Here is a 14,749-nt window from a genome sequence, read left to right on the forward strand (position 1 = left end):
AAAATCCTGTCAAAATCATAGTTTAAAAGTCTGAAAGCTCGACTCGATTCAATATTCATCCAGGTTGGATCAAGTCGAAGACTTGACCCGACTTGACTCGAAAGGTAATAAATAAAAATAAAAAATTCTAGGAATGGTAATGAATATTTAAAATAATTACACGTGTATTAAAAAATTTAAAATAAGAAAGCAAAGACATAATTAGACTGCTCATGGAGAGCATGTGAATGATAACAGCAGTCGCGGGTTCAATTTCCACGCTCCATGTATGGCGAGTGACTCAGCCTGAGTCTCCGTGAGTTGTGTCGAGTCGATCGAGTTATAGAATCAACTCGATGAGTCTTCCCGAATCAGGGCTGAGTTGGTGCCAAAAGTAGTATGTTTTGAAATCCAAACATGAGTGTTTGTGGGCAGGGCATCATTTTTGGTGTAGAAACTGAAGAAGGAATAAAAATTTCAAAACTCTTAAATATAACTGATACTACTACATGAGTTCCCGAATTATACCTTGTGAACTGAAGAGATTCCAAAGTGTAAGCATCACCATGAGTAGAAGATCCATGCAACAACCCAAAAATCGACAAGGAATACGCATTCCTTCATAAATAACGGAGGACTGTAATTTCTTTCCCGAGGCCAAAGCTGTCTGATGCAAAAAGCCAAAAAGTCAAGGTTCAATGTTATAACACCATGCTTCATGCAGGAAATTGGATCTCAACCAAGATTATCTCAAAACAACATGAAGTTCAAATCAATCCCCTAGACAACTTTAATGAAAACATCATGAAAATTCATAAAATCAATACCATCAAACCAATAGGAAGCTCAAACTGATCCCAGAGACGGATTCAATGAAAAACATACCTTCTTTGTGAAGAGCAAGATCCATACGTCCCTGGAGGCGGCAAGAATCATATTCAATGTGTTTATTGTGAAATGATTTCAAATAATAAACTGATGCAAATAACTTTGAAAAAAATATTCGCAGGAGCGTGGATAATCGTAGTTGTAGACCCGCAATTATGGAAAATGCTATTCGACCGGATCTTCTCAATGATGGCGGGTTTGACAATTTCAGCAACTCCATTTTCCTCTTTCATTTTTTATAATGAGTTTACCAGTGCATCAGAGCTATAATATGTAGATCGGCAACGGGTTTGGAAACGGGAAGAAATTCTTCTACGATGAGGATGCAACAAGCAATACTTCTCCCCACAAGTTTTTCAGCGAACCTAAACTAATTATCATAGAATTTACCATACCATTAGTGTTCTATTTTTATTTTTTATTTTTGTTCAGCAACTCCGTTCTGTTGATGGGTGTGCAGAGTTGCTATTTGTTTCTTAATTCCATTGTTCTCACAGAATTCTATGAAATCTCCAGACAAATATTCTCCCACTTGCTCACTCATGGTATTTTAATTATTTTGTGGTCAGTTTGATTTCTATTTCCATTTTATGTAGTTTTGAACTTTTCTAATGCTTCATCTTTACTTTTAAGAAGAGAGACATGTAAACTTTGACATGGTGTCAATAAACATGTGTAAACCATCCAAATCGGATCTCGATTTGCTAATTTGATTTGAAACTTGGGTGAATCAACTCAACTTCGCAAGATTTTGAGCCAAGTTGTTGGGAAACTCATTCTTGGGTCTGACTCAATCCTACCTCAGGAAACTCAACTCCATGAGGTTTTGAGCTGAATCATTGGAAAACTGTCCTGGGTCTAACTTGATCCTGACTCGAGAAGGCTTGTCAACTCAACTCAACTCACAGTGACTAGAACCGAGTCACTCAGTTTGACTTAGTGTGATATTTAATAAAGAGTGAGGAAGGGTTTTGAACCTACATCCAAAGGTTTGGTGAAAAAGTAATTATTATTATTATTATTATTATTTTAAAGGTGGTTTGGTGACAAAGTTTTTCTTCCATATTTCTATACTAATACTAACTATTTTAGATATCTACTTTTATTCCTAATTTTTAAATTTATAATTCTTAAATATCAAGTCGAGTCGACCTAACCTGGCGTAAGATCAAGTCGAGATTTCTTACTATGGATCTAGATGATGTATCAACTGCATCTCTTCTTGTATATGGAATCCTAACAGTCCTACAGCCCAAGATGGATCTTCATAGATTTAATCTAAAACAAGAACCCAAAACATATATATATATATATATATATATATAATTTAAAGTTTATGAAAACAGTTAGTCATTTAATCGCAGGTTAAAGGCTTTCGAAGCCTCTTTTTTTTTTTCTTTTTTTTCTTTTTTGAAAGGCACTTTCAATGCCATAATAATTCAACAACCCACCCCACTTGGCTTAAAAGCGATTTCATTCAAATTTACCAAAGGCCCATCCTCATATGTGTTGTTCAAAACTTCCCTCAACAAAGAATTGTTAAAAGGATCAACAAGCATTTCAGAAAATGAGATATATTAGTGATGCAGGACACATGATTTAATGCCAGCATGCAATGTGGAGATTATGAAAGAATCCATAAAGTAATTCAATTAATAAAAGATGTCAATCCACCAAGTAATTAAGAGTAAACAATAGGCAATAAAAACTAGGTTAACCTAAATCACTTGCCCTCATGCTAAAAAGCCACATAAATCAATTAAAACTAGGCCTGCTGGAAGGATAGAACTTCCAATTTAGCATAGGCACGTTCCACACTCAAGGGACAGATTATAGGTTTTATGATTAGGGTTAGGAAAGGAAAATTTTGAAATTTGGAAAATTAGGGTTCATAAGAATTGGGGATCTGGGGTTTAGGGTAGGGTTATGAATGGGGAATCAATGGGTTTTTATGAGGGAAGCAAGGGAAAATCAAAGGATTGAGTGATTGTCCATATAGTCAACCTACGGGCTTGCCCTTGTGGGCCGTTGGCTAGGGTTTTTTTGGGTTATTTCAGTTGGAGTTGAAGTTGGATGATGAAAAGTTAATAAATAAATAAATAAAAGATGATATGGATGGTCTTGGATAGGAAGGGAAGAAGAGAGATGAAGTTTTTAGAAAAATACTTCTTTTAAATAGAAATGAAGATGATAGATGGAAGCCTCGGACCTCCGTTGAATGGGGAATGGAATCACACCACACCCAAGCTCCAAATCACATGGAGTATTCTTCAAATCACGTGAAGAAGAGAAAACACGGTTTTTTTTTTTTTTTTCAAAATAATGGCATTAAGGCTTCACACACCCATCTTTCTCTTTTATAGTCTCAAAAAATACCTTTTATAAAAAGATGCTCTCAGATAAAATTCTCAACATAAAGACGCTTAATAAATTAAAAGTTGTTCCTAACTCCCTAATATCAACACAAATATAAGTTATACCAAAAATAGCGAAGCATGTAAATAATCTAAACAACTAAACTATTTCGTGGTCCATGGAGGTCGGCGATCAAAATGTTCGATGATGATGATCCAACGATCCGATCATCGTGTCCACCCAATCCAACGGTCCGATGTGTCCAGCAAGCTCCTGTATGTAGCCCACGTGCATTTTTCCAGTGTGGGGTCTTCAAAGATGCATGAACATGCACGTGGGGTCTTCAACATGGCTAGGAATGTGAATTGGGCCAAGTGGGCCCCATGTAATGGCAGTCTAACCATAATGAAACTAGCTCAACCCTCCTCTGGTATGGTGCTCGAATGTCCTCATCATATAGTCTATCCTTTTTTATCATATATTTGATGTACTTCATCTCAATATGCAGTGCTAAAATTAAAACTTCCATATCTTCAATGTCGTGATCATCTAGATATGTTTCAACTGGAAACTTTAGACCAAAAATCTTTCACAAGGGCATGGAAGCTTGGATATCATTGGTGAATTTTGACATGCTCATGGAATTTTACCAACTCCAAAACATTAATATGAAGTGTTCTAACCAAATGGCTTCTTAAACATCACCACAACACGACCACCAAGAGTGAACATCTAACAAGATGTGAATTTCCTTCTGTCCCAGTCACTACCCCACTCAGCAAAGTCTATGCAATTCCAAGTCACTTGATAACAGATGGAAAGATTCTTGGGGCCTTCAATACATCTTAGAGACATTTTTTTATCACTTGCCAATGAGAAATTTGAGGGTTGACTTAACAGGCCCATGGCAATAATACATATCTAGTCTCATTCACAGCACCGCATCCGTGATATTTCCCACTGCTAAAGCTAAGGGTTTTACTTATGTTCAAGCTTCAACTCTACACTAACAAGACACATGCTATTGGTTGTATACTAGTAATTATCAATTGATTCCATAGTTCTGAATATCAATTTCAGCGGGCATATCGGCCTGACCAATAACTGATACGATAAAACGTCGCGTATCAGCATCAACCCCATCTCAAACAACATTGGACATTTTTTTAACCAAACATATGCAGAAAAAATATTAGAAAAAAAAAAAAAAAAAGGAGAAAAATGAGATATCCAAGAATCTTTCATTTTATTTTTATTTTTGATGTTTTGAATATGTATTCAATGGTGCATCGGACCATTCTTTGGTAAGAATGTTGTTTGTCGAGTTAACCTGCTGTGATGTTGAATCTTTTGGCTATAAATTATTGATTATGTCGTAAATTAATATGATACATTATTAATACTATTATCCATCAAACATTGGATTATTAAATGATTAAAATCATAATAATAACACAAATAATATACACACTATCATGTGTTGAAGGCCAAGTCCAGGTGTTTACCGTGCCAATACCAAAAGGATTGTTGTCAAATGAAGGGGGGCCCTAGATCTAAACCCAAAGTGGAGTGGTTGTTGGCCATGTTGGCGATCTTGTGATCTGTTTGGCTGGAAAGGAGTAATGTTTTAGGAGTAACAGTGGTTCTATAGTCATTATTGTTAGGAGGATCTTGTTGCTATTTAGGGAGTGGATTTCATAGCCTTTGGGTGTGGGGTGGTTGCGGCCCTCGTTTTTGTCGTTTTTCTTTTTTCCTTTCATTGTCTTCTGCCTTTTTGGCTTCCTATGGCATATCTTATCTTCATCAGCATTGTTGTATTGTCAATATCAATAGTGAATATGTAACTATATGTCTCTCAGCACCAGATGGTGGCTGTGATGGTGGTTACTGCAAATAATCCTCGATCGTATGGGTAATTCAAGGTATCCCGTATCGGTATCGGTTGGCATAACGGTGCCCTCCGATACCGATATGTATACGGTGGTGTAACGGCGATACGGGGGCGTAATGGCCCGTAACGGTGCAAAAAAAAAAAAAGCCAAAAAAATATGAAAAAATATGGATTAAATCCGAAATATTCTAAGAATTCCAAATATGCATTCATTTATAAATTGGAACATGTTTATGGAGATGTAACGGTCCACTCTTTAGTGAGAAGTTGTATCGGACTGTCTGATGAATTTATGAACCAGATAACCTGAATTTGACTACAAAATTCATATATTTAATTTTCTAAATATCTAATTTATATACTCAACAATTTGATATCATTTCTCCCAATAGTTCTTTAAAAAAATGAAATTAAATTTAGGTCAATGGCGTTGCCAATTTGGGGCTGACTTGGAAGACCAATCCATGCCTCAAATCAACCTCAAATTCATGCAATTTATTGGCATTATCCCACTTATGAATTGGTGGACATTTATTGGATAGTGAATTATGAAAAAAAAATAATAATAAGGCCCTATTTTAAAAATAAGCGTCCACAAATTAACAATTAAAACTATTCAAACAATTTGATTTTGGCATTGTGAGTTAGCAATTATAGTCCATAATTTAATTGGTAAATTTTAAGTTAATACATGTCTCGTGTACAATTTTTTAAGGGCCCGAATTAGGCGGGACTTGGATTGTGAAGTGTAGCACACGAGTGTCAAAGTTTTTTGGGCCCCACCTGTGATGAATGTGTTATATCCACACCGTCCATCCATTTTGCCAAATAATTTTAGTGCATGAGCCCAAAAATGAGGCAGATCCAAAGCTCAGGTGGACCGCACCATAAGAAACAACAATAATTAAACGTCCACCATCAAAAAAATTTTGGGGGCTACAAAAGTTTTAGATCAAGATTGCATGTGTGTTTTCCCTTCATCCAAGTCAGTGTGACCCAATTAATAGGTTAGATGGAAAATAAACATTACAGTGGACCCTAAGAAATTTTTAATGGTGAACATTCTATAACCACTATTTCCGACGCTGTGGTCCACCTGAGATTTGGATCTTACTAATTTTTTGGATCATGACCTAAAATGATGTGGCAAAATGGATGAACGGCATGGACAAAATACATACATCATGGTGGGGCCCATGTGGCACGTGTACCTTTTATTAACTCGACCCATCAAAGCGTGCTGCGTATGCAGTCCATTCGTTTGACGTCACCAAGTCTGGTGGGTCTAATCATGAGGTATGTGTTATATCTAAACCGTCCATTCATTTGACGAGCTCGTCTTAAGGCTTGACACGAAAAATAATACAGATCTAATTATCAAGTGGAACACACTGCAAAAAGTAGTGGGGGATTGAACGTCTACCATTGAAGCCCTTTTTGGGGTCACAGAAGTTTTGGATCAATATGAAAAAAAAATTTCCCTCTTCATTTAGGTATTTTCGACCTTATGAACAGATTGGATGTAAAATAAACATTATGGTGGGCCCTACAAATTGTTTAACGGTGAAAATCATTATCTCCGCAACTATTTATGGTGTGGTCCAATGATCTTTGGATATGATTCATTTTTTGGGTAATGTTCTAAAATGAACTCTAAAAGTAGATGAACGGTGTAGATATAATAAATACATCACTGTGGGGCCCATGTAACTTTGATTTCCTTTAAACCGTTCATACAACTCGAAGCTCAAGGAGCGTCAGTGCTCGTCTTCGCACGACACGTACCTACAGCAGCGATATAGCTGGTGTGCGGTACACCAGCCAATCTGCTTCCATTCTTTTACCGACCAAGGCCGAGAGAGGGAGAGAGAAATGAGAGGGAAAAAGAAAAAATGAGAGGGAAAGAAAGGGAAATGGAGAGAGAAGAAGAAAATGAGAGGGAAAGAAAGAGAAAACGAGAGAGAAGGGGAAAATAAGAGCTGCAGCCGCAACCCAAGAAGAAGAAGGAGGAGGAGAAAACGAGAGGGGGGGCCGCAGCCGCAGCTCGAGAAGAAGAAAAAGAAGGAGGAGGAGAAAACGAGAGGGGGGGCCGCAGCAGGGCCACAGCCCCAGCCCGAGAAGAAGAAGAAGAAGAAGGAAAGAAAGGAAGAAAAAAAAAAGTATGTGTTTTTTTTTCTTCCCTATTTCCTTTAGGCCCATAACAGTCGTTACAGGTTCGTAACGGCCCCGTGACAGCCATTACGGTCACAAAATAGGGGAGGTGCCCATTTTGACCCCGTATCGCGTAACGGCCTGGGCCGTTACCGTTACGTAACGGCCGATACGGCCGTATCATAACGGATACGGGACACCCTGATGGGTATATGGCTCCGCCGAGTTTGGCTATAGAAACTGTAGAATCTGATAAGAAGGCATATATCTTAGCCTCATCAATGTTGTTGTATTGGCCATATCAATAGTGAATATGTAACTATATGTCTTGTATTGTCAATATCAATAGTGAATATGTAACTATATGTCTCTCAGCACCAGATGGTAGCTGTGATGGTGGTTGCTGCAAATAATCCTCGATCGTATGGGTATATGGCTCCGTCGAGTTTGGCCATAGAAACTGTAGAATCTGATAAGAAGGCATATATCTTCTCCTCATCAGCGTTGTTGTATTGTCCATATCAATAGTGAATATGTAACTATATGTCTCTCAGCACCAGATGGTGGCTGTGGTGGTGGTTGCTGCAAATAATCCTCAATTATATGGATATATGGCTCCGCCGAGTTTGGCCATAGAAACTGTAGGATCTAATAAGAAGGCATAGGCATCGGCTCAACGGCGTCCTCGTACTTGTCATCATCATCATAAGAATGTATCCTCTATTCATTACTGCTCCCACCATAAACATAATCTCCCTGACTAGGCACTACTGAATCATCTCCATGGCTAGTCATCATAGTTAAGCTCCTTCCGCGGTCTTAACTGGAGTGGCTTGGGCCAAGTGCAGTGTCGTTTTGATAAGAATGGGTGCTAGCCACTCCCGCCTCAGTCTCACTAGCAATACCAACAGGTACATGTCTATAACCACCAATACTACCACCATGGTCATCCTCATCACCACCACTTTCACTATTATTGCTACAACTATCAGATTTTGTCACACTACTACTACGTCCTTCATCACCATCTTCAATAATCAGCTTTGAACGACTCGGAAGATTAGTTATCGCTGCAATGAGATCCAAAAAAATTTTAACTTCTCGTTATTGGGTGCGTCTTTATCTTTCTTCCTTTATTCAAGCCATAGGAAAGATGGTCGTCTTCAGGAAAAATGTAATCCAAATTTATTGGACAATATTGCATTTGGTTATCAGTTTGTCTTCTTGATTTATTCACATTTTTTAACTGCGACATCACGTTACAATGATATGCTTTAATTGATTTTGTTGCTTCATATGGACACATGAGAAAGTGCTCCAATTTTTCTCACAACTAGCGGAGGATGATGTTTAACTCAAAATTTTGACTACAATACTCCTCGAAGTAGGTGCACTTTCTCCATAATTAACCCAACATTGAGTTGTATGGATAAAAAATGAATATATTAACTTATTCAATTGCTAAAGACATACATCTTTATAATAAATTTTACACTTAAGTAATCCTAAATCTTATATACTATTCCTTGTACCTAGATTCGTTCTCTGTATGGCAACTTGTGCAAGTGGATCTGCAAAACTACCCATCGCAAGTGTATACATCACCTGTGAAACATAAAAGTAGTAAGTACTACATATGTGACATGTATTACATTTCAAAATTATAACCCTAATTTTAAATATAACTTACTTCGGTAATGGCATCAAATTGCCAATTGATATCTGGTTCCAACCTCTTGATCAAATGTTTTATACCGACAATAATTTCATCATTTTCTTGATATACAGACACATATCCGAAAAGAGGGTTTAAGAAGTAACCTACAACCCTTAATGAAGAGAACATATCAAAATATCACATTAAGACTCGTAAAAAAAAAAAAAAGTATCCGCAGGGAATAGTCTTGCCTCAAAAGGGGCGGGGACATCTTGTGCCTTAAAAAAAAAAGTAACTCTTAAGTCATAACTATCAGTATTAACTGAGGAGTAAGACTACTAATTGCTAAGTAGGTAAATAACCATACTTTTTTTACTTGTTGTCTAGAGATCATGGCGAAGTCGTTTACTCTGACACTTGTCATTGGCTTCCAATAATCCTTATAGTGCTTACAATCAAATCAAAAAGACAACTTTACTCTATCCATAGCTTTAAAAAGAAAGCCCATTGTCGGCCTACAATTAGTTTCCACAAGTTGAAAAACATTAATCAATGGTCTCAATATTCTCATAATTTCTAAGACTTTCTTTCAGTACTTATTGTCTCTATAATTGCACACATTTCCACAGGCATGACACTTGTTAGCTTTCCATGCTTAGAGTTCATCCATTGTTGAGATGCAATCATCTCGCTAGTGCCTCTTTGATGCAAGACAATTAACCACTTGCTCTAAAAGCTCGAACTGATAGAACATGGCGAATTAATCCCTTTATCTCATAGATCAAGCCCCAAATCCATGGTTCCGCCTTACATGAGCCACCTGTCTCACACGGACCCCAAATCCATGGGTTCCGCGTGCCGCCCACCCAGAGTGTACCCCTACATCCCACAGGCCACCCCACTCGAGCCCAGTGTGAAATGCCCCAACATTAATCACCCCCTGTGAGGAGTCTCGAACACGAGACCACCCGCTCTGATACCAATTTGATGCAAGACAATTAACCACTTGCTCTAAAAGCTCGAACTGATAGAGCATGGTGAATTAATCTCTTTATCTCATAGCTCAAGCCCCAAATCCATGGGTTAGGTCTTCGGCCGACCCCAAATCCATGGGTTCCATAGGCCGCCCACTCGTGCCCGATGTGAAAATGCCCCCGCATTACTCTTTACGATTATATAAGCTTTCTGTGGCTATAAAATTTACCGTGAATCCAGACGCCAATAACCTCAGTAACTCTAGTCCTACCTATGAACTTCTTCATGGGAGCAGTAATCGAATTGTGATTGTAAATGTACATTGGAATCAACTTTGCCTTTTTAACCTACTTTGTTACATTCTTCTTCTTCCAAATATTCTTGAGGATGAGGTCAATGTAGTAGGATGCACAAGGCGAACAGACTATGCATCTAGCATTTTTTCCGTTGCCTTGTATGATGCCTCATTATTAGTGACAATCTGCATGACGTTACTTCGCCAACTCCCTCCACCATTATGTCCACCTGGCTAAATATATATCAAGCAATCTTCACTTCATCAGCATGCATCAATGGCTCTAATAAGCACTGTACCAAGGTGGGAGTAAACCATGCTCAATCGGTTGAGACAGTCTAACATTGCACATGATTTTGCATCCTCTGCTCGCCCATATCCTTTACATGACTGAACATAACCCCACACTTCATTGTACAAATCATTTGATCGTAAGAAGAGGGTGCTTTAATCCCAACTCTCACATCTACTACAGCCTTTACAAACATTTGAAGATACGAAGAATCTGCAACATGTGGAGGAATGCTATTATGTAAAAATAGCTTTGTTGATGCCCTTCAAAGATTATCTATTATTTGTTTTTTTACCACATTTGCTTCTTCTTCTTCTTCTTCTTTTCCTTTCTAGTAGCTTTCCTAAATAGCATTTCATCACCAAGATGTGCTTGTGGCTCCTACTCATCATCATCAAGATTCTGAATATCAAGCTAAGCATGACATGAGGGTTGTCAACTCAAGTCACTCAGCTCTTGCTATCACGTGCTAAAAGCTCATGTAAACCCTTAAATAACCCCTTACTACCATTACTACTCTCCTAGCCTACTGCTCCCCTCCAAATCATGAAAAGAACTCCCAAACATCCAATGTCACTACTCATCCCCATGGACAGTTCATAAACTTTCCCTCCTTGCCATCTTAACCTCCTTGTCTGATCACTCCCATGACTCATTGTCTTCATCGTCACCAACATCTTGATCAGGAACACCAAATACATCTGCTCGACATGCATTAAGGGTGGTCTTCTTCTCTTTCTTACTCGTCTTTTTCCCTTTAATTTCTTCTAAAAGTTACTCTCATTTTTTCTTTTTTCTTTTTTCTTTTTGCATTTGCTCACTTCCTTAGAGACACTTGGACCTAGAAACTTGACCTTTTTTATGGGCCAAATGTTACTTTAATCGAGTCATGACCCACTTACATTCCTATTAAAATATTTGCACATAATTTGATGTCTACTCCTATTCTTACCCTGTGCTGTCACCCTACATCTTTGTTGCCATTCTCAGCCATTTCCCTAACATCAACTACCGAACCTAAGCACCAACCCAAATATCCAACGGTCCAACCCAACAAATATAGCAACAAGAGCACACTCCACTCAACAAATACCCACCATGCCAGTACCCCACAGCCTAGCCCATTCCAAGTCCGGAAGACACTATCCACAATCAACGGTCCACTCTACAAAAACAACAAAATTAAGAGTGTGTTATAAACAAACTTAATTAACTAATTAACTAAACACATGAACCCTAACTAAAATCAATGCAAAAATGATAAAATAAATACAATGATAACATCTAATTATAATAAAAATAAAAAACAACAAAAAATTACAAAAAATGATAAAAGGCAAAAAAAAAAAAAAAAAAGATGTGAAAATGAATGTCCTCATCTAGCAATTTTATACATGTCCATTTCCCCAAATGGATTTTTGAAAAAAATACAAAAAATAAAAATAAAAATGGTTGAAAATACATTTTTTTTTAAAAAAAAACAAACAAAATTACAGCTCATAGATGGTAGATCAATGTTTAAACAACATAAATCTACATTCAAACAACAAAAAAATTTCATTTCCCCAACCTGATTTTTGAAAAAAAAAAAATTTTTAATTAAAAATTTTGAAAATTGTCAAATAATAGCTGAAAATACATTTGAAAAAATATATAGCACATGGGATAGTAGATCCATATTCGAAGAACATAAATCTAAGTTCAAACAACATAAAATTATCGATTCATTAAACTGGTTTTAAAAAATAAGAAAAAATTATGAAAATGGCAAAAAAGTGGCCGAAAATATGTTTTTTAAAAAAATTACAGCATATAAAGTTGATTGAACATAGATCTATGTTTAAACAACATAAATCTATCATTCCCCCCCCCAACCTCAAAAAAAAAAAAAAAAAGAAGAAGAAGAAAGAAGAAATAATAAAGAAAAGTGCCTGAATTGGCAAAAAAAAAAAGGGCCCAAAAATATATAATTAAAATCCAAGTTAAACATAGATCTACCTAGATCTATTTGATTCATTCCCCTAAACTTATTTTGGGAAAAAAAAATAATCAGAAAATGCCCCAAAAATACAAAAGAATTGTTGTAAAAAAATTATTTATGTAATGCATGTGCAGAACCTGTAGATCTATAGTATTAACAATGTCTTCATTATAACCTTCTGAACATATATCTATCCCTAAAAAATTACTTATGTAATGCATGTGTAGAACCTGTAGATCTATACCCCCCTTCAAGAATTCCATCTTTTTTTTTGAAAGGTAACATGGGCTCGAACCCATGACCTCAATGTTGAAACGCACTTTGTCTACCATTGAGGCATGGATTGGTAGAAGGCAACAATAGCAGCCAACGTCCTAATTGATTGAAAGTTTACATCCTCTAAGTAGGACAGTTTCCAATTGATCATCAACTCTTATTCATTATTAGTTTCAAATAAAATAACCCACTATGTAAGATGCCCTTGGGATCTCACGCTCTTTCCACATTTATTATTTACAAATTGAGAATGTTTATTGTGCTCCTTACCTGCAAGATCATTGCTACTAACAGGTAGACATGACGTGGCTTACCCTCGTATTTCCTATAAAATCCCCTAAAAAGTGACCACACCCACATTTAATTACATTTTGGCATCATGATTCATGACCAATTGGCCATATACAAGTTTACCTTTACACAATTTTGGATAGCCTTTTTTTTTTTTTGAGTTTTGAGCTGTAACTTCTCTTTTATATTGAGGTAAAAAAAAATTTTGAAAGGTAACGACAATTCTATTGAAAAGAAAGTGCCGATATGGTGCGAAAGCTATAGCCCAAGAAAAGAAAATTTAAAATCCTTCAAAGCATCTATGCAAGAAGCCCAATCCACAACATATAACATTGCCCTGATAGCAACCCACTCCACCACACTGCTCTCATTTCGAAAGCACCTTCCATTCCTTTCCCCCCATATCGCCCAAAGGACGGCCAGCAGGCTCAGCCTCCAACAACCCTTTCTTCCTTCTTGAGCCTCACTCCATGCCAAGCCATAAATAGACCCCTAAATGAACCGGCATCTACCAAGACATATTGAAGCATCTTAGAATGGGCAATGAACACAAAGATGATCCACCGATTCGGTACTCATCATGCACATGAGACACATTAGTGATAATCATTGACCATTTTTTAAGATTGTTGCCTGTCAAGACCCTCCCTCTGCCTACTAGCCACCCAAAGGCCATGAGCTTCAGGGGTGCACCATAATGCCACATGTTGTGTCTGCCCTTCCGCACCACTCCTTCACACATCTCGAATCAAATCATATAAGGATCGAATCAAATAATATAAGGATCGAACCGAGAATCACCCCAACCTATCTGTCCGCTGGACCATCCTATCCAAGTCCACACTCAACGAATAGCATAACTAGAGACAGTCCAACAGGGAGATATGCTCCACCTCATCATCTAGGAGGAATCTTCAGATGGGGGCAACCAGAATACTACGACCCGGAGAAGCAATTAGCAACCAAAATACTACAATCTGAAGGGAGTTGAGCTATTCTTGGAAACACGATCTGCAAGGAGGTGTCTCCAAGCCAAACATCCTCCCAAAATTTTATCTTCTCCCCATTAAACAGAGAGAATCCAATGCCCTTAATAAACTTCGGCTTCGTTAAGATGACCCCTCTCCAAATTACAGATTCTCTATTAAAGGATGAGTCCCTATTTCACCAATCTCCATCTTAGCACCCAAAATTGCTAGCTATTATTACTCTCCACAAGGCACCCTCCTCTGACCTAAATCTCCAAAGCCACTTTCCCAATAGTGCAAGGTTCATAGACTCCAAATTCATGATGCCTACATCTCCCTCTTCATAAGACTTGCACACTTCTTCCCATCCAAACAGGTGAAATTTCTTCTTATCTTCTGACCCCTACCACAAGAAGTCATGCCTTAGCTTCTCCAATCTAACGAGCATCAACTTCAAGTATCTAAATAAGAAGTGAAGAATAGGGGCAATTTTGACAATGCTGCTTTGATTAGAGTGACCTAGCCACCAAGTGACAAGTATCAGCTCTTCCAACTTAGCTTCCTTTCAAATCTTTCCGCCACTTTATCCCACAAGTGTTTAGCCGGCTTCCCAATGCAAAGGGGTAATCCAAGGTATGTGGAGGAGAGAGCCTGTCACACACCCAAAAATCCCCGCCAACTGCTCGACCTCACCCATAAGCATACGAATTCCCAACATTCCACTCTTGGTGATGTTGACTTTCAGCCCTA

The 14,749-nt window shown here is 37.6% G+C and overlaps 1 protein-coding gene across 1 annotated transcript in view; it reads right to left on the bottom strand.

Moving 5' to 3' along the window:
* LOC131235433 (uncharacterized) overlaps positions 1-14,749 on the bottom strand; it is a 20,743-nt gene continuing 5,994 nt past the window's right edge. Inside the window, exons 2-4 of the mRNA XM_058232623.1 lie at positions 865-895; positions 508-646; positions 1-436 (exon numbers count right to left, since the gene is read on the bottom strand). Of these exons, the coding sequence (XP_058088606.1) occupies positions 351-436; positions 508-646; positions 865-895 (256 nt within the window). The 3' untranslated portion in view covers positions 1-350. The remainder of the gene's footprint in view (positions 437-507; positions 647-864; positions 896-14,749) is intronic.

Source organism: Magnolia sinica, chromosome 19, assembly GCF_029962835.1.
Source record: "Magnolia sinica isolate HGM2019 chromosome 19, MsV1, whole genome shotgun sequence".
NCBI lineage: Eukaryota > Viridiplantae > Streptophyta > Magnoliopsida > Magnoliales > Magnoliaceae > Magnolia > Magnolia sinica.